The following is a 19,101-nucleotide window of genomic DNA, read 5'->3' as shown; positions in this document are numbered from 1 at the left end:
TTTAAAAGATCAAATTGTCGAGGTAAATATGTTGACGCTTAAAGTCACCTAACTTTGCTTTCAATAACAAAACCGATTCAATTTTTTTTTTTTTTTCATTTTGTCTATTGATGCATTGACTGCTTTCTGAATGATTTCGAAATGTAGATTTTACGGGGCGACTTGTGCCTCGTCGGACATGATTTGGCATCACCACCACAGCCAAAAGGCCCAAAACGTCACTTCGGAGCCAAACCCTCAGTCCAAGTCAGCCACCGCCCCTCTACCGCAGCCGGCCACCGCCGCTGTGTCGCTGTCGATGCACTGTCATTGACAATCTCCCCCTACCAGCAACCCACAGCTCGTGATCCACCGCCACCTCAAGGTGGTGTCATCGATGCAACCCATCAAATGAGACCCCATGGGGACAACGTGTTCAAAAGTCAGTAGTGATATTGATTTGCAAAATCAATTCATCAAATGACGTGACAAACGACAATCGACGATTTAAGCGAGTGGGTTATATTCAAGCTCCCAATAAGAGACTGTCAAATCACTTTGCAAACTAATTTCAGGTCGTGTTCGGTATCTCTAGCCCCCCTAGGATTGTCATCTTATGTATGTATCATGCCAGGTCCAGCCAAACAAAGTGTAACATCTTGATCTTGTTCACTAACAAATATGACATCTCTCACCTTCCTCCTATTCTGTTACTAGTGCACCGCTCCCGCATTGGGAAAATTACCAAAAAAGTTCTAAACACATTGAAATTATGTCAATTCAGTCCTAAACTTTTTATAATTGTGTCAATTCAGTGGTTCGATCAATTTTGAATGTCCAGTGCTAATGTGGATGTTGATCAGCACCGACCATCCGGCGACATAATATTTTAAAATTTATTAATTTTTTTTAGTTTTCATTTTTATTTTTTTTTCCTCTTCTTCCTCTAGCCGGAGGCGACGGCTGACGAGTAGGCGAAGCTCGCGGCAAGCCTTGCAAGCCCAATTTTGGCGAGGTATCGGCCGGCCTCACCCGGCGACCGCGACGTCGAGATTGAAGGGGGACTCAGGGTCAAGCCCGGACCGGACCTTGACCGGCAACCACAAGAAGAACTCATGCTTCAAAGCCAAAATAGAGCTATCAACGTGGGTGTCGTTCGCTTGTGCCCATGATACGGAGTTGTCAACCCTCCATGGACTTTGCGGCCAAAATCCAAACCAGCAACTCAAAACTTCTCTGTATGTGATCAAAGAGCTAAAGAAGAGCAAATGGAAGTAGACCCCAACTTTGATAGATCTGGGCTGGCGAGGCTGATGGAGACCTCACCCGGCGACTGCAAGGCTCTCTATGAGCTTTGCCTGTTCGCCGGCGGTCGCCTCTGGCCAGAGAAAAAAAAAAGGAAAAAAAGAAAAAAAAAATATTATGTTGTCGGGTAGGTGCTGGCTGGTATACAAGTCAGCGCTGAAAGGTTAAAATTAGCCGAACGGATAGAATTGACCCCTAGACTGAATTGATATAATTGCGATAGGTTTAAGGCTTTTTGGGTAATTTCTTGCTTTCGCATTACAACCTTATTCCATCACCACAGCAATGAAACCTCACTGGGAACTGACACCGTCGTCCTCGTCGTCCGTGGCGGCGAACAAGTCCCTGCACAGCTCGCCATAGAATCGAGAGACCAAGCCGATGAAAACAGGGCACTTGAGGTTCTTCCAACAGAAGAGAAGCTCCTCCACGTCCATGAGATCCCTCACTTTCCCTTCTTCCGCTATCATTCCCACCAAGTAGTTCTCGAAGCTCCTGCACGCATCTTCCACTTCGTCAACACCGTCGCCGCCATCCTCGTAACTGTCCCAACCACTCCTCTTCAAAGACTTTGAAGGAGCGTTGTGGATTGCTGAAGAGGCTGCCGGCGTGATCGGCGAGGGAAACAGCAGTCTCTCGCATCCAGAATCCGAAATAGCCGAGGCGGAGATCACCTTGCCGATCTTGCTGCTCTTGGCCTTGCGGTCTTTGAGCCTGCCTCTCGCGCTCATTTTCTTCTTCAGGGATCGGATGACCGAAACGAAGGCGGAGATGGGTACGAGTCTTTCGAGCGGGGAGGAGGCTCGTTTCGACGTGGCGCGGCTGGGAGACGCTCGCGCTCTTCTTATAGCGAGCGTCTTCCTGAGCCGGAAGACCAGCAGGAGTTTTCTGCACGGACGGAGAAGCTTGGATCCGAAGGCAACGCCGACGTGTGCTTCGGGTTTCATCTTCTTCTGTAATGATTGGAGTGGATGAGGTGATGATGGAGATGGTGAGTGCGTTTGTGGGCCGCTTCAGCTTCAAGAAACGAAGCAAACAGGACCAACTTTGGTTACGCGTCAGTTAAAAAACAGAGAGAAATCTGCGGGGTGTGAAGAGCTTCTGGTCGCGTTTTTATATACCAGGAAATATGCAGAGTTGACTGACTATGTCGGTTGGATTTCGAGTGCATTTCACGTCTTCGAGTCGCAGAAGAAGAGTGCACTGACATGCTTCCATGTTTCTGTCCCTCCTTTTGGCAGCTGGAATCCTATATTTCATGGGAGGCATCCTGTAAGGACGAGATCAAATGGGCCTCCTTACGTGAAGGAAAGTTCGGTTTGAGTCATAGTTACTGCGTAAGCACGGGCTCGGTATGTTTGGGGTCTGCTGTACCCAAAGGATGGTGAGCTCGTTACCGCAGCCCTACCAAGATGCAAGAGGTCGGCTGTTCGAGTTAGATGCACACAAACACAATCTGCCCCAGAACCCTTCGGCACATACACGATGGACCAGACGCCTTTTCCAGACATAACCTTAGAAATGTAATGATGCTCTTAACATAAAAATAGAGATGCAAGAGTTGCAATAAAGAGAACAATTCCTAGGAACTTGTCCCACGTAACAGTTGCAAATACAGAGATGTCATTATGAAATGCATTTACCTCGTCTATTAGCAGGCATCAGCTGCTTATTTTTTGCATTAGACCGCTTGAAATCGGCATTAGTTGCATTCAAGCTAAACGTTCATATGAAACTCCTGCGACCTAAAAGGATCGTAGTTTTGATCTTTGCAGGGCGGATACAATGCTAAATTTCCTGACATTTTGATGCAAATCACCATTTTCTAGATGCTTATTAGAGAGGGCAGATTTCAGTTTCTTCTGTTTTGGATCCTCTGGCCCTTTTCATGCCTTGAACTGCTGATGACACAAGATCCACCAATCTGTGGCGCCTTTCTTGATATCTCAAAGGGCGCCTGAAACCCGATGTTCTCAACCGCTCCGACTGTCCTGAACAGCCTCCGCTTGTTCACCTCCTCCAGCAATGACAGGCGAAGTAACTGGCTATGGACATCTACCAGAGACCTGTTCCGTGACAGTCTGCGGCCAATCATCCTCCGGTTAATGACAGAGGCAGAGTCTCTATCGGACTCTGTCAGGACCTGGCATTGTAAGGTCTGACTCCTAACGTTGAACTGCCTTGGCCTGTGGTAGTCGTCGGCGCAAAACCTCAAAGGTTTGTTGCTTGTGCTGATAAGGTGTTGATCTGGGTTTGAAGGACCTGAGTTCACTTCGTGATCTTCCGGGCAGCAGTAACTTGTGTAGGAATACGTACCGGACTGTAAGGAGCTTGGAGAGCTCATATCATCTGGCATATCTGCAATTCAGTGCTGCTCGTCGTGAAACTTGAGGTCGGATTTATTTCAAGCCGAGTTATACAGATCTGGCAAGCAATATGCAATTTCGAAACAATGACCTTCACAAGAAAATGAGCATTTTCTATCCTTGTTCATTCATTTCCATGACTTATTGATTGATGCTTTAAAACTGCATGAAGTATCATAAATAAATACACTAAACAAGCTGTCTTTTGTTGTTGGCATGTTAAACTCTATCGGCTTTCTCGCTACCTTGTGTTGTATCGAAATCTTAATGAGCGAAAAAAGAACAAAAGCTATACCCTGGAGACAACTGTCGTCGGACGCGATTTCATTCCCTTTGTAGGCTGTAAAACCTGATGGTGATGCCTGGGATGACGAACTGGAGGAGAATGAGAGAAAAGGTAGAGGAAAGCCATCTTCATTCTCCTGATAATAGTCTGGCACGTCCTGCTTTGTCCAGTTAGGTACTAAAGCCGAGATTTCTCCACCGATCATTTCGGCTAACTCCTCTGCTTCCCAGTCCACAATCTCCAGTTCCTTGACCATTTCCATTGCCACATCAATTGGAGTGTCGTTTACAATGTCGAAAGGAAAATAGACATTTCTCACTGAACCTGCATGGTAATGGGAGGGAAATAAATGAAGACCTTCATTAGTTTCATCAGTCTGGAAGATTTAAGAAGATAAGCGTGGCCAGAAATTCTACAGTCTCTTTAATTTACGCTGCTTAGTATTGACCGAATGACAGCTTGTGCACAGTGATTTCGTACTTATAATGGTACTAATGGAATTTAGGAAGATACTGAGGAATTCAAACCATTTCTATCAGCAATCTGAACTTTCAGAAAAATGGTGTGATCCTCAGGATTCAGCTTTCCCGTAATTTTCATGTCGGTCCTGAGTGGATCATCCCTTGCAGACAGATTTTCCACTTCTTTCACATTCAGGAACGGCTCTGGCATTTCCAACTTCAATCCTGGGAGCTGGTCATCTTCGTTACTTATAAGAAATGGGTCGTGTAGCAGCTCCCTCGCCGATACTCTACTCGAAACGTTTGCTAAGCATTTTATGACAAATTTCTGCGCCTTCGAGCCTCCAATGTGGTAGAGTGCTTCTGGCAACTTTCCCTGAGTTGAGACGAGGGGGGCACGCTTATAAGGCGTCAATCTGCTATTGTCAGCATAAGTAAACCATTGGAACCGGACTTTACCGACGTGACTTTCTTGTAAATTTGAGCCGGATTGGTGCATTCAGCGTAAGGATACTCGCAAGTAATCATTTCTAAGACGCACATGCCAAACGAGTAGACATCGACGAGCTCATTGTAATTCTCTTCGTAGAGTTCTGGCGCCATAAACTCCGGAGTGCCTGAGAGTGTGTAGTAGCAGTAAATTAACAGGTAATCAGAAGCATCGACGACATTAGATTGCTCATCGTTGGAACTTGTTACCTATGACGCTATGAGCTGCCCGAGAACCATGAAGAATCGCTGCGAGTCCAAGATCGCCAATTTTAACTTGTCCCAGATGGCCATTAACAAAGAGGTTATCACACTTCAGATCTCTGTGGATTACTGGCGGATCGTGGCCATGCAGATACACGAGGCCGTGAAGTATTTGAACAACCCAATTCTTTATGGCTCGGATGTCCAATCGTCGGTATTTCTTCCTGTAACTGCATAACCAAGCAGATCACTGTTACAATTTCACAAGTGAAAAGGTCTATCACCGAATGGTGATCGCAGACCACATTGAAGGCCTAAAGAGCTTGCAGAGTCGAGGAAATGTATGGTGAGAAGGTTGCATAGAGGAGAAATTTTACTTTCTGAGGGTGCCTGAAGTGAACATTTCGGTGATGAAATTGAAGGACATCCCTTCGATATCGACCCAGGAAGTGTGGAATTTCATTATGGAGTCGTGATTGAGGGTGCTGAGGAGGTGAACCTCCGAGATCAGACGCTGCAATTCGTCCGCAGACCGAAACGAATCGTTCAGCTTAACTTGGTTCCATGCCACCTCCATCCCGAGGACCTCATCGATCGCCTTGTACACTGTCTTGGTTGCCCCTTTGCCCAGAACTTCTTCAAACTGTTTCGCGGCGAGGGAGGAAAGGAATGAAAATGGGCTAATGAAGAATACGAAGACAGAAGGACAAGATAGGGATCAATCTGGCTATAGTTGCCGCCAAATGAACGTACAGCAAGCACACGCGCAGAAAAAGCAAGATGGAAACTCAAGGCAAATCTAGTTCTCCGACGAGCTAGGACACAACTCGCGACCACAAGCAAACTGCACCTTTCCAAAAGAAACCACCTCGCATGATACCACAAGCTCAGGAAGGAACAAGCCACACAAACATTCAAACAAAGGTACAAACAGGAAACTTTGTAAAACACGGCTCCTCCTCCTAACCCAAGCAAAGATTCCAGGAGAGTTGCTCCACCAACATGGTATGCATCTTGAATTGAACCAACCAATAATCATGGCAAAGTTGTCAGCTTTTGCAAAGATAAACAAATCCGCGAGCGAATTATAAAAATATTAAGATGGTATCTAAGCGGAGCCGGACTGCTTTTCAATAAACAAGTCAATGACAGAATCGAGCCCTGAAAAGAGGAAAACAGTGCCGTCGACTCGCGTACCCGAGCATACCGACCGGTGGGATCGGTTTCGACATAGTATCTGGGCTCGGCCTGCGCTGCTGCTGATGCTTGTATTCTGTACATGTCTGAGAATTCACTAACTGATCAAGTTGTTCTATGGGAAGAGGCCTATCCGGGACACGGTCGGTTTGCCTCAGGAACTTGTCGTGAGAGCTCAGATGATCCCCCAAACAGACATTACTCGGAGGAGCAGTCAACAAAATGGCTTAGGTTGGTCCTCGCCAGAACTCGACGCGATCGTTACATGTCGCGCTTCTTTGGCCACAACCGAAAGGGGAAGTGGGGGGGAATATCAGGCGCTAACGCTAGCCAGCGATGGATTTGACTGAAAGATGGAAAGGGATGTGGGCGTCATGACATGTGGGGCGAGGCAATACGTAGTGGGCAGATATTCCTACTTCCTCAGCTCAGAATTGTTGCTGCCTGAAGCCACTTACGCTAGGCGACAAGCTCTTGTGCTCGGCTCCTTCCTACATGCCGTGTGCAGCCGACACGTGGAATTGGAGTTTTCCGTCCTATGTTCATCCACATACACAATCTTAGGCTCCATTTATTTCACCGAAAATTTTTTTTTCTAAACTTTTCAGCATTTGATTTATGAAAAGTAGACTAGTCAAGAAAAACATTTACCACCAATGAAAAAAAATAAATATATATATATTTCAATTTCCCTCATCTTTCCTCCCTTCACATCCCTTTTCTTTTTAGTTCTTTCATTTTTTGAATTTTTTTTTCTCTTATCTTCTTTTCTTTTCTTTTTTCTCTCCTTCCTTCCTATGCCGATCACCAGCCACAGCGACGGCTGGCCAGACTCGAGATTGCCGGCCTGGGGCAAGGCCGTGCCTTGCCTGTGGCCAACGACCAACAGAGCGAGAAAGAAAAGAAAAGAAAAAGAGAAAAAAAAAAAAATAAAAGCATAAAAAGTGAAATATATAAAAAGTTCAGAATTTATTTTAAGAAGAATAACCAAAATTATCCAAGTTGGCACTTGGTCGTGCCGGTAGGACAACCGGATCCACGTCGGCAATTTCCGACCAAACAATGACGCGGAAAATCAAATGAGATTTCCCTTACTAAATGGCAGAAGATATTTTACAGTTCACTTTCACGTCTAAACCAAACATTGAAAAATATTATCATTTTTCTGAAAAATAATTTTTTTCAAAAATACTTTCCGAAAACGTTACGTTTTATGCGAAAGAAAACGGAGCGCCTTAGCAACGCTTGATCTGTTGAGCAAGGCCTGATAAGGGAATGCATGGCCAAGTCCGCCCATTTTACACGCTGGGCCTGAGTAAGCCTCGGGCCGAGCCTAGTGGGCCACCACGTGCACGATCATCTCCAGTCCCCAAAATATAACAAAATTGAATAATCACATACTACCTTATGCTTTGAGGGAAAAAAATAAAATAAAAAATCACGTACTACCTTATGCATAACTCGATTCTTTGTTTTCGAGCCCCTTGGTCGCTAGGAACGGGAGTGAGCATCGTCCCGGTCCGGTTTGGTTCCGGTGTTAGGCGGTTCTCGGTTCACAAAAAATGAAATCAACGGGAACCGATCCGGTTCTCGATTCCTCAAGCGGAACAGGACCGAACCAGATCGGTGGAACAATATAAACCTTAGTTTAGTCCTGCTCACTGGTTCAGGTTTATCCACACTTCATTTTGTGCATTTTATGAACATCGTCAAGGTCAAGAGACGCAGTTTACACAAGTTATGTCGGAGAATTGGCTTAACGTTTGCCAAGCTTCTTCAATTAACTAAAGGATAAATTCTTATTGGCTTCATAATTACTTGCCTTAAAAGAGGCTTTGTTTGATAGCCTCTAATAACTTACGGTTTTGTGTGACTGCTCAGATTGTAATATTACAAACATTTGTGCATGTATTAGAATATATATATATATATATATATATATATAATCCGGGTCTAACCGGAAAAGTGAAATGGGACCGAGTGGTTTGGACCGATTTCCAATTTCCAGGGGGGAGGAGAACCAACCTACCTTAAAACTGATCACTCTTAAAAAATACTGCTACTTGATGTGTCCATTTAGCCATTTATTGACTCCATGAACACTTGCCAATGATGGATTTCCTTTTACATTGATAGTGCATGCTATAATTACTTTATTTTATAGCACGTTTATTGTATGGATATGAATAATGGTCTAAGGAGTTTAAGAGTAGCAAAACCCACCAGACAGTAAATCCCCTTACGCACGTAATATTTCATCGATGTCATGGACCAATTATAGGTATTCGCTGAATGGGTGCAAAAGGTTTACAAAAATTCGATCGATGTGTCCTGGATCCGCAAGCGAAAGGAGGAGTAAAATTCGACATGTCAATATTTATCCGAGTCCCCGAATAAACCGAAATCTCACGCCGTCATGAATATTTACCCGACAGGGTCGGCTTCCACTGCATCGCCGGGTATCGATTACTCACAAATCCTGCACGGAGGAAGTGTCCCTCGCGTGAATTTGCCGAGGGAAGGAGCTGGCGTCGCCCACGGAGCTCACCGGTCACATGCACCGGGGATCATCTCGCGATCTTCTATGGAAGGTCGAAAGCGATTGGTGGGGGCCCACTCGTCTGTTGTGGGGTCAAGATGTCAACTTCCAATGGGCCCCGCAATCTTGCCAGTCATTACGTACATGCCCGTTCCAAGCGACATTTGGGGGGAATGCTCCTGGGCAAGAGTCTCGTACCAACATGTCCTTAACTTGTCTGACTATCTTCCCATGCGGTACCGCTTTCCTGTTAGATTCCTCATAATTCTTTGTAAGTTACAAATCGTAGCAACTTTTTGTAGTTGTCGATTCTACCAAGCACGAAATAAGCGAAAAATAATACTGCCCCGAGACGGAACATCTAAATAATGAACTTTCAAATTATCTAGGTATGTGCGGTGAGCGGCGATATTTACCATTTATTAGCGGCAATATTTGCCATCTGTTAGGAGACGACGTTAGAGTATTAAGGCGTATGAATTATTCATAACATTTGAAAGTTGTCTTTTTTTTTTTTCCTCGAGAACGAGAAAGACATTGGTGCTGATAAACAAATTTATCAGATAAAAGCTGGTAATTCCCCCAACAAACACTCCAAATGACATCAACAGCCACCAGAAGTCAAGACATCGTGGAAATTAACTTCAGGAGGACCTTGGCTTCAGGACGATGGTGGAGTGCTTCAATATGTGCAAGCTGAACTGGCCCCCCTTCTCTTCTGTGTTGATCTTCGACTGCCCCGGAGGCGGCAAGAGCTCGAAGTTCTGCACCAACTGGCCGATGGTGATGCCGAGGATGGGCAGGGCCAGGATGATCCCGGGGCAGCTCCTCCGGCCCACCCCGAAGGGGAGGTACCGGAAGTCGTTCCCGTTGGCCTCCACCTTGGCCTCCTCCTCCAAGAACCGCTCGGGGCGGAACTCCTCGGGCTTCTTCCAGTGGGCAGGGTTGTTGGCGAGCCACCACGCGTTGACCAGGATCTTGCTCTCAGCGGGGATGTCGAATCCCCCGAGCTTGGCGTCGTGGAGGTTCATGTGGGGCACGAGGAGCGGGATCGCCATGCGGAGCCGCAGGGTCTCCTTGACCACTGCCTGAAGGTACGGCAGCCTGTGGATCTCGGGCTCGGTGATCTGGACGCCGGGGCCCAGGACCGTGTCCAGCTCCTGCCGCAACTTCCTCTGGATCTCGGGGTGGTTCACGAGCTCCGCGATGCCCCACTCGATCGACCAGAGCGTCGTCTCGATCGCTGCGCCCGCAAAAATTTCATCATCATCAACATCACCATCATTCCATTCGATTCTCGATTCGATCAAACCAACCATACAAACGGAAACCAACCACGTGATCGTGGACGCTCGTGAGTGCTTACCTACCACACGAGAACTGCCCGCGTTCGGGCAGAAAAACCTATGACCAACGAAACGGACATAAACTAATGATCAAACCACGAATTGGTGCGTGTTGGTGGGTGAGGCCCGGGGGAGGTTGGTTGGCCAATTTGTTCATCAACCGCCACATATGAAGTAGGTTTGCATCTGCCACCTCTCTAACCTTCCGGGACCCACCAACATTTTGCTCTCGAACATTTTATCAATCGATCGAACGAACGAGAAAAATTGCAATTTTTCAACGCCCTGATAGCTTTTTTTTTTCTGTGGTCGAAACCGACGATCGGTTCCTAAGTACGTCACGAGCGGGACAGGCGAAATGGCTGACTAGTGACTACATTAAATAATATGGGCAATTAAAGCAGGCCACCAGCCCCACACCGCCAAATCAGGCGGCGAATGGGTCGCCGTCGTCGACCTTTCATCCGAAATTTTTGGCCAAAAATAAATGGTTATGGTTTCGCCATTTAATCTTTGCGGCTCCAAAATGGCTTTACACAATTTGGGCCCCACTTGCCTATTGGTAAATTACCAAAACCACTTCATCCTTAGGCTGCGTTTATTTAGCAGAATAAATAATTTAACAAATATTTCCTCAAAAATTAAACGAAAAAGTACTTTCATAATTCACGAAATATTTAGACATAACTTATTATTGATATTAAAAACATGTTATATCGATTAATAGTTCAATCAACGCAAGCAGTCATTTTTAAGAAATTTCTTTCTCAAATTATCTATTTTTCGCCAAACAAGACAAATGGTTATGCACGATTTTCATCATCTAACTTGTGTCGATTTGACTTCATTGGCGGCACTAAACGGGTCCCGCTAAACGCCCGGTTGTTCTTAAGTCCTACCTCTCCTTGACTTGTTCCGCAAAGTTCGATTCGTAGGTTTTACCCCATATGGGAAATTGCTCATTTCCCTTGTGGATCTAATTATGAGATTTCTTGCTAACACGGGCTTAATTGCAAAAAGAAAAAGAAACCAGATATATATATATATATATATATATATATATATTTTTTTTTTGTGGGGGGGTTTCAGGACATACCGGCGACGTTGATGTTCTCGACGATGTAAAGAACGTTGTCCTCATTGATCTCCCCCTTCTGCTGCGCATCCAGAATGTGGTCCATCGCGCACTTGAGCCCGTCGTTCTCCATCCGCTTCACGCTGTCCAGTTTCCTGCACAAGTTTCCGGTATTTTCAGTTTCGGACCACTGAAATTAACTTCTTCACACATTTGGCCCGCGCAGACGGGCGCACTCTTTCAATTCCACCCCCGGGGAGGAGCGAGGAAACAGGAGGACTATAGACATCATCCGTGTCCTACTCCTCCACAACGTGTTCACAAACCTACCAAAAACCTCGAAACTAAATTCGAGCACCGACGTGTCCCCGGCGGCGGCCAACGGGACTTGCAGTTTCCAGTTGGTCATAAATTGGGAGGTAATAACTCCCACAGACCTCATTTTAATGCAGCTTTGCCGTTTCTCACCTCTCCCTAATTCTACTGCGTTCTCTATTGTGTAAACAAATTATAAAATGAGGGATAAAAACAAAGACAGATTGCGATTATCGTCTCGGTCTGTAGGGTGCAAATCACAATCTAGTTGGTCAACGGAGCCTATCCATCCTAGTATTTACACGTAAGAGAATAAAAGTCCACGTGGACTCGTTGACAATATGGAGGAACGAATGAAGGGGCGGTAAAAAAACAAAGGAAAAAGAGAGAAAAGAGAAAAAGGAAAAGAATTTTTTTCTTACTTCCTCTCGTCGACGAAGTAGTCCTTGAAGAGCTGCAGCCTGCGCTCCTTGACCTCCTTGCAGATCTTCAAGTACCCTCTGAGGAAGGGCCTCAGGATGGGGATGAAGTCGCCGTAGTTGTAGTCGAAGCTCTGCGCCAGGCGGCTCCGCTCGCCGTTGAGGGCCTTGAGCTTGACGAAGAGCGGGTCGTCCTCGCTGTCGAACCGCCGGTCGAACATGATCCGGTACATGTTGTTGTACATCATGAGCTGAAGCCTGCGCCGGAGCACGATCCCCTCGCGGGCGGCGGCGGGGTTCTTCCTCACGTCGGTGACGACGGCGGCGGCCTCGGCCTCCCACCCGTGGCGGTACTGCTGGACCACCTTGTTGGTGAAGAAGGGCACCGTCATGATCCGGCGCATCTTCCGCCAGTGCTCCCCGTAGACGGTGAACACCATGTCCTGGCCCTTCCCGGTGAAGATGTCGAAGACGACGTTGCGGGTGCGGGAGCCGAACTCGACGCCCTGGGTGTGGAGCACGTCCTTGGCGAGGTCGGGGGAGGAGACGACGACAAGGTTGCGCTGTCCCATGCGGAGGAGGAGGATGTCGCCGAACCTCTTGGCGAGGTCGGTGAGGTTGCGGTGGTTGAGGTCGTCGCCGACCTGGAGCCAGTTGCCGAAGACGGGGACGGGGAGGGGGCCGGGGGGGAGGCGGAAGCGCTTGCCGCGGAGCTTGGAGACCGCGATGGCCACGACGGCTGCGGCGAAGAGGGTCAGGAGGGCCTTCTCCAGGAGGAGGAGATCCATGGCGGTCGTTGAAGGTAGAGACGGCAGGTTTTGGATGACAAGAAGAAGAAGAAGAAGGGGATGAGCGAGGGCGAGGGTGGATGGAGTTTCGGCTTAAATAAGCGAATCCTACTTATTTGGTTCAGGAGGACAAAAAAGTAAAATTGAAATAAAAAAAAAATTGAGATGGGGTTGAATCGTTGGAAGGCGTGACGGTGGGAGGCGTTAGGTGAAACGTGTGCGGGGGCGGGTGAGTTAGGGGGGTGGTTCGGGCCGACCCGGTTCTGCTTCGTATACCGTTGTTATTTTTTTACCTGATATAATAATATAGTCTTAGCAGTTAAAATCTAGATATATGACGTAAGCAGATTTCATTTTCGGCGTCATATCAATCGCGTAATTGGATAGATAGAACATCGTTTTTATCGTAAAAAGGTAAAAGGATATTGAATACTCCTTCAAAGTACGGGAGGGAGGGAGAGGGTTGACGGCGTCAATTGACGGTTTTGGGGGAGGCGCTTTGGTTGAGGTGGGTGCGTCAAAGAACGGGAGTAGGTGAGCGTGGGAATTTTTTTTATTTTTATTTTTTTTCCCTTCATCTTTTTAATTAATTATTTATTTATTTGGTGATTTGGAATGAGAGTGGGGTTGGTGAGGGAAGGCACAAGTCTAACTTTTGAGGAAGTAAGGTGCGTTTGGGAACAGGTTTCCCAATGCACTTTGGACCTCTAAAGTACCTTGAGAAAAAAGTTTAGGTGTTTGTCAACTCACTTCAGGAAAATGCAAGTACGGACCAAAGCTGAAAGCCCAAAGCAGTTGGGGACTTGCCTTGGGCATTGTGCATTTTCGGAAGGCTGGGCGTACAGTAAATTGAATTTTTTTTCCTTCCCAAATTGCCCTCGCTTTTTATTTCATTTTTCAAGTTTGCCCATGCATTGTTCATCTTCTCCTTGAAGCAGATTAGGAAAGTGGTGGAGGAGAGAGGTGTGACTTGATAGGTGCGGGCGAGGGGTCCGCAACACCGATGTTGATCGCCCAGGGTCATACGGCTAGGGTTGCCTTCCGCCTGACAGTGCGACTTCGAGAGGCACGCCGGTTTTTCAGATAAAGTTTGAATCTTTGGACATCTTTGGTTGTTTTGTTTGGCCTTGACAGAAAAGTAAGAATCCATAAAAATTCGGAGAGGCATCGGAGTCCGGAGAGGCACGACCCGAGGTCGGTGACCTCGGTTTCGGCTCGCCTAAGGTTGCGCGACCTCGGCATTGCCTCGGCTGAGGTTGGGCCAATGATTGAGGGCCGGATCTAGGGGAGGTTGTAGTTGGCCACGAGGCACAAGATCCGAGAGCGATGAGCTTTGAACGACTAGATTTGGTCATAGCCGGTCGAAGGTCGCTTGGCGGTTGCCACGGTTGAGGTTGGGCCTACGCTTGAAGGACGGATAAAGGATGATAATGAGCTTCAAACGACAATAGGGGGGGGGCGGCGACGAGACGACTAAGGAGAGGATGGGATGGGACGGGAAGGGAAGCTCCGGCGACCCTTGCTCCGACAAGGATAGGCGGCGAGTCGGCGACGCCCGCTTCGACAAGGACTCCTCCATGTCTTCGCGGCCCATGGTTGCCTCTGTTTTTCATTTCTTTTCTTTATTTTTTTTTCATTTCAAAGTTGCTTTGCAAAATGAGTTATCCAAGCACCACCCAGGCTTTCACTAGATACACCTTCACTCAAAGGTCCTTGAGAATATGGGTGAGCAAATTGGATCGGACCAGCCCGAACCGAGACCGAACCAAGCGAGTTGGTCCAGTCCTTTAGAGGGTGGTCTGATCCTCGGTCCCAATAAATGGGACCGGTGACCGTGTGGTCCAGTCCTCGGTTCCGTGTGGATGGGATCGGCCCGGACCGGACCACCCATAATATATATAATTATTTATATATATAATTAAAAAAATGAATCTTTCATTTGTTTTCAATATTCATTTCTCAAGCCATTTCCATTGTTAGGCTGTATATTCTTGAAACTCGGACATGCTCTCAATGTTATGAATGCGGTATATCTTATTTATTATGGTCTTTTCCAATGCATTATGTGGTGAGTGTACGTTGGCATGTTCTTTTCAAAAAGAAATTATTCAATCGGTTCATTTAATATAGTGGTAGCAATTTTTTACCGTTTATGCGTTTCGATTGTTCATTTCAATGAGTAATCCCGTATTTTGTTTACGTATGCTGCTTGGATGTGGAATCCATTTAGTGAACAACATCACTATTAGTATGTCTTCGCCGACTAAGTATTTTCGATTCTGTCCTTTATATATCTCTATTGTATCGGCGGTTAGACCAATGTCATTGTTAAACGTACTATTATGTGAAGACACACCTTCATTATAAATGTGAGCAAACTGGACCAATGTGTTTTTTTATTCAACCAGGGGTATAGATTGTAAATTAACGTACAATCGAAGTATATTGTATTTCAAGGGTTAGATTTTAGCGGTCCCACTTGGCCGAGACCGGATTCTTGTCCCGGTCCGGTCCAATCTCGGTCCGATCCTTGGTTTCGAAAATTTGGGGACCGAGACTACTGGTCCGGTCCTCGATTCCATACCGGAAGCGGACCGGCCTAGACCATGCACACCCCTACTTGAGAAAATAGCTTTGCATTCCCCCAAAATGGAACCAAACGCATCCGTAAAATGCCTTGGCCTTGGCCTTGCATTCACCCCCTATCTCTATCTTTCTCTTTCTCAAAATAAGAGGATATGGTGACAACTCTCCATTTAATAGTTACCAAATTAAGTGGTGCATAACAGCCAAAAGCATAACTCCGGAAAGGGGAAATACCACACATGATAGATTTTATGTGAATTTGAGTACATGGCAGTACACCTACATGTATACTGAACTCGTCAAATGGGTATGTCGGGTCGGATCGAAAATGGTCCGGTCCAATTTGGCCCGTTTGATTTGTTTTGACATATTTTCGAGCAACACAAATCTAGCGACACATACCCGACTTGACCCATATTACTAAAATACTTACTAAGTAAACCAAATCTAGGAAAAATTGTTTCTTATATTTAAAAAAAAAAACTATATTGTCGAACACTTCCATGCAATACAAATCTAATGGATAAATTTTATAATTTTTTCTTAAAAATCATACTTTCTTTATATTTTTATATTTTTATATTTTCTTTTTATTTTCCTTTTTTTGCTTCTAAGTCCAGGGAGGGCCACCCTCGCCGATCGCAGCCCTCACCCATTGGCAGAGCCCTTGCATGGTTTTTATTTTTCATTTATATTTTTTGAACATTTTCTATAATTTTTAATTTAATTTGATTTACTTTATTCCTTTTTTCCACCTACCAAGTGTGAAGATAGGAACAAAAAAGTAAATAAAATAAAAATATAAGTTTAGAAAATTTAAATAAAAATAAACAATATAAACCTTGTCATAATATCTCCAACTCCACCCGACGTATTAGGCGCTTTAGTTACTATTAGAAGACTGATAAAAAGTTCTCTACTTTTCATATGGGTTAGTTCTCGACCCATTTAAGACCCATTAAATCCTTAGGCAATCAATTTATGACCTTCTTAATTATGTTTTTCATAGTTAAGGAAACTCATTTATGACATGCATCATCAAATATGGGTTGAGAGATGTGCTTTAGACTCATTTTGCCACCTCTAACGCAGATCGAAAAAATGCATAACATGTGAACATGAAATCGTTGGATATGTACCATTTCAGTTTATAGAGAGGCAAGTTGACTGAATTTGGCTTCCTTGAACAGGAGATGTGTGATTATGGCGAAAGATCGATGGTGAAATCTACCCGATTAATTGTTTGGTGCTCTTGAGAAAGATTGAGAGAATAAATAGGATTGTTATTATCCATTCGATCTTTGTTATGATATGAAGTGACATAAACTTCCGAAAGCGCAAACTAATACAATTTTTTTTCACGCTTTCAAGCAAATGTGAAAGGGGTAATTTATCTTTGTTTGTATAATTATATGTATGATCTACTTATGGAAATGAATGTTGTCAAATCATCCGTATACCATAGCTAGATGAGAATACATTGATAAGTACGAAATTAACATTTGCTTTCACCAAAGGCTCATTTGATTTTACTTGAAGACTCTTCAATTAACCTCCAAGGTTCGATATTCCTAAAGTGCAAGTAAAGTTGTCAAATGGATAGGATCGTGGGTTGGATCGGGTTTGGGTTGATCATAAATAGGTTTAATCCAAATTCACCTATTTAACTCACATTGACCAATTTATTTTCTAAACAATTTACATGGCCCATAGCCAATCCCACCTAACCCAAACCTAATCTGAACCCACCCACGTAACTCACTTTTTTTTATCTGCACAAACAAGGCACTTAGCAAATTTTAAATCTATTAAGAAAAAAAAAACATCTCCATAGTTCCGTTGTACGGCTCCGCCCCTTCCTCCGCTACCGGCACCACCATCGACCTTTGTAGCTCCATGGCCACCACCCTCGTCAACTATAGCAACGCCATTTGTTTCGGACAAACCCTTGACTCTGCCTAGAACATCGGGTACATGAAGGCGTCTCTCCCAACGAACACCCACTTCTCACCACAGTCCTTAGCCAACACTCCGGCTTAAACAACTAATGTTCTATCCTCCACAAGGTGTTAGAAACTTTCTCAATTGAAGCATCGAAGTTTCATTAATGTCAACAAACAAACCAAGTCTATAGCTCTTGAGTTTTCTTCTTTGCTTTGCTTTTTTCTTTTTATAGCAGTTGTTGCATTGTTGATTATGTCTTTGCTACTGAGTTGTAATAATCATAGATTTAAGTGTCCAAGTGTAAGAGTAGTTGTTGTGTCCTGATAGTATGATCTATCTTGTGAAAGAAACAACACCCGTCGGTTGTAACTTGCGGTGCTGACTATTAGTGGATTCTAGCCTAATTGTGGATGCTAGTCCGAAGAGTGGACGTAGGTTTGATAATAAAGCTGAATCACTATAAATCTTAGTGTGATATCTTCTAACTTTTTATTATCAACATCATTGTTCTTTGTTATTGGTATATGTTCATCGGCACCACACCATATTACGTGAATATGTTCATTAGTAGCAATCCCGATTACGTTAAATTGTGTCTGCTGCTAGTGAAGTTTAACTTGTTTTATTCTGCAAAAGTTTCTTCGTAGTTCTCATTCGACCTATACACTCACTTCTATATTGTATTGTTAGCCCCAACAAACCTAAGGAGAAGGTGTGGCCAAAAATCAAAAATTATATTGTTCATGGTTGGTTGTAGCATATAGACCCTAGCAACGACAAATCTCACAAAATGGAGCTCCCTAGAGACGATGTCCGTCGTCCGGTGACTAGTATGTGGTTAGTGATGGCGGGGTGAGTAGAAGACAAGCTGATGGCGAGCCATAGGAGGGTGTTGGTTGGCGAGGCTGTGAGCCCAAAAATTACTGATTTGGCCTGGAAGGTGCAAAAGTTGGTGATGTACCATTGACAGCAAATTTAATTGGAGGTTGCTGACTGTGTCCAAAGCCAAAAGGTCTAAACGCCCCTCATGAGACAACACAAAATGGTGTACCTCATTTCTAGAGAGAGTGGAACACTAGATATGAGCCAAAGTAGTCACTAGGGTAGTGGCCAAAGTGGAGTATTCGGAACCCGAACCCCAAGATAGGTGAGTTTTTTATTCTCCAGCAAAAAATAGTTTCCCCAATAGCTAAAAATTGATGGGCAATTTGGATAGCCTCCTGTATATATTCGATCACACTCCTATGACCTTTTCTCATGGATTCGAGTTGTATCTAGAGGGAAGAGAAGTGAGCAGTAGACTAAGACGCATACGTGTCGACCATGTCAAACCCGACCGATACAGAAGTTTCGTGGCTTATGAGTTGTGCTACTATTGGACTTGTTGTTATACTTAAAATCCAGCCAAGGGCTGCTTAATCTCGTATGTGCCAGGCCTTATATGCGGGGTTGGGAGTGAACATGGTTTGACCAAGATTTTGTGGGTGTGGTTGAGAAAGGTCAATAGGAGGCGTTGGTTCACCGCCATCAACCACATAAATTAGCTTCAAGGCTCGAAAATATGATAGGAACCGTGTGCGCCAAATCACATAATTTGTTTCATCTATGTGTTCCCTGAAGGATGGAGAAGAGAGAAGACCGAAATTAGCAGTTGTGAGAGTTGTGGGTGTAGTGGTATTTGTTGCGGGAGGCTGGTATTCATATTTGGATTGATTGACCTTACCTTTTTCTGCTCCGATACCAAGATAAGAATAGGGATGAAAAAAAAAAAAGTAGAGAAAATATCATAATTGTGTATATTG

At 44.9% G+C, this 19,101-nt stretch overlaps 3 protein-coding genes across 4 annotated transcripts; all 3 read right to left on the bottom strand.

Moving 5' to 3' along the window:
• Positions 1-1,523: 1,523 nt before the first annotated feature.
• LOC115736511 (transcription repressor OFP17) lies at positions 1,524-2,760 on the bottom strand. The gene is made up of 2 exons (XM_030668238.2): positions 2,406-2,760; positions 1,524-2,302 (listed from the first exon to the last, which is right to left on the bottom strand). The coding sequence occupies exon 2, from the start codon at positions 2,229-2,231 to the stop codon at positions 1,578-1,580; it is 654 nt and encodes a 217-aa protein (XP_030524098.1). The 5' UTR covers positions 2,232-2,302; positions 2,406-2,760; the 3' UTR covers positions 1,524-1,577.
• Positions 2,761-2,890: 130 nt separating this feature from the next.
• LOC115736506 (probable serine/threonine-protein kinase WNK4) lies at positions 2,891-6,627 on the bottom strand. Of its 2 annotated transcripts, none has more exons than XM_048283313.1 (7): positions 6,302-6,627; positions 5,468-5,733; positions 5,097-5,320; positions 4,857-5,014; positions 4,464-4,773; positions 3,946-4,260; positions 2,891-3,642 (listed from the first exon to the last, which is right to left on the bottom strand). In XM_048283313.1, exons 1-7 carry the CDS (start codon positions 6,320-6,322, stop codon positions 3,137-3,139), a joined length of 1,800 nt encoding a protein of 599 aa, XP_048139270.1. In that variant the 5' UTR covers positions 6,323-6,627; the 3' UTR covers positions 2,891-3,136. The 2 variants fall into 2 exon arrangements, with proteins under 2 accessions (XP_048139270.1, XP_030524089.1); XM_030668229.2 differs by having other exon boundaries at positions 6,288-6,625.
• Positions 6,628-9,288: 2,661 nt separating this feature from the next.
• LOC115736646 (trans-cinnamate 4-monooxygenase) lies at positions 9,289-12,835 on the bottom strand. Its single transcript, XM_030668442.2, has 3 exons — positions 11,985-12,835; positions 11,269-11,402; positions 9,289-10,069 (listed from the first exon to the last, which is right to left on the bottom strand). The coding sequence occupies exons 1-3, from the start codon at positions 12,767-12,769 to the stop codon at positions 9,471-9,473; spliced, it is 1,518 nt and encodes a 505-aa protein (XP_030524302.2). The 5' UTR covers positions 12,770-12,835; the 3' UTR covers positions 9,289-9,470.
• Between the last annotated feature and the right edge of the window lie 6,266 nt (positions 12,836-19,101).

The sequence above is a fragment of the Rhodamnia argentea genome, chromosome 8 (assembly GCF_020921035.1).
Source record: "Rhodamnia argentea isolate NSW1041297 chromosome 8, ASM2092103v1, whole genome shotgun sequence".
NCBI classification, from domain to species: Eukaryota; Viridiplantae; Streptophyta; class Magnoliopsida; order Myrtales; family Myrtaceae; genus Rhodamnia; species Rhodamnia argentea.
The sequence above is the reverse complement of the archived record's forward strand: the minus strand, read 5'-3'. Positions and strand labels throughout refer to the sequence as shown.

What these genes read in the sequence shown, in the direction of transcription:
- LOC115736511 (XM_030668238.2), bottom strand. Translation starts at nt 2,231, where the DNA reads ATGAAACCCGAAGCACACGTCGGCGTTGCCTTCGGATCCAAGCTTCTC.
- LOC115736506 (XM_030668229.2), bottom strand. Translation starts at nt 6,371, where the DNA reads ATGTACAGAATACAAGCATCAGCAGCAGCGCAGGCCGAGCCCAGATAC. An exon ending in TTTACAAGAAAGTCACGTCG is followed by an intron (nt 4,774 to 4,856) that starts GTAAAGTCCGGT and finishes GTCTCAACTCAG; the next exon opens with GGAAAGTTGCCAGAAGCACT. An exon ending in CGACGACAGTTGTCTCCAGG is followed by an intron (nt 3,643 to 3,945) that starts GTATAGCTTTTG and finishes ACTGAATTGCAG; the next exon opens with ATATGCCAGATGATATGAGC.
- LOC115736646 (XM_030668442.2), bottom strand. Translation starts at nt 12,769, where the DNA reads ATGGATCTCCTCCTCCTGGAGAAGGCCCTCCTGACCCTCTTCGCCGCA. An exon ending in TACTTCGTCGACGAGAGGAA is followed by an intron (nt 11,403 to 11,984) that starts GTAAGAAAAAAA and finishes AAACTTGTGCAG; the next exon opens with GAAACTGGACAGCGTGAAGC. An exon ending in CGAGAACATCAACGTCGCCG is followed by an intron (nt 10,070 to 11,268) that starts GTATGTCCTGAA and finishes TTGCGGGCGCAG; the next exon opens with CGATCGAGACGACGCTCTGG.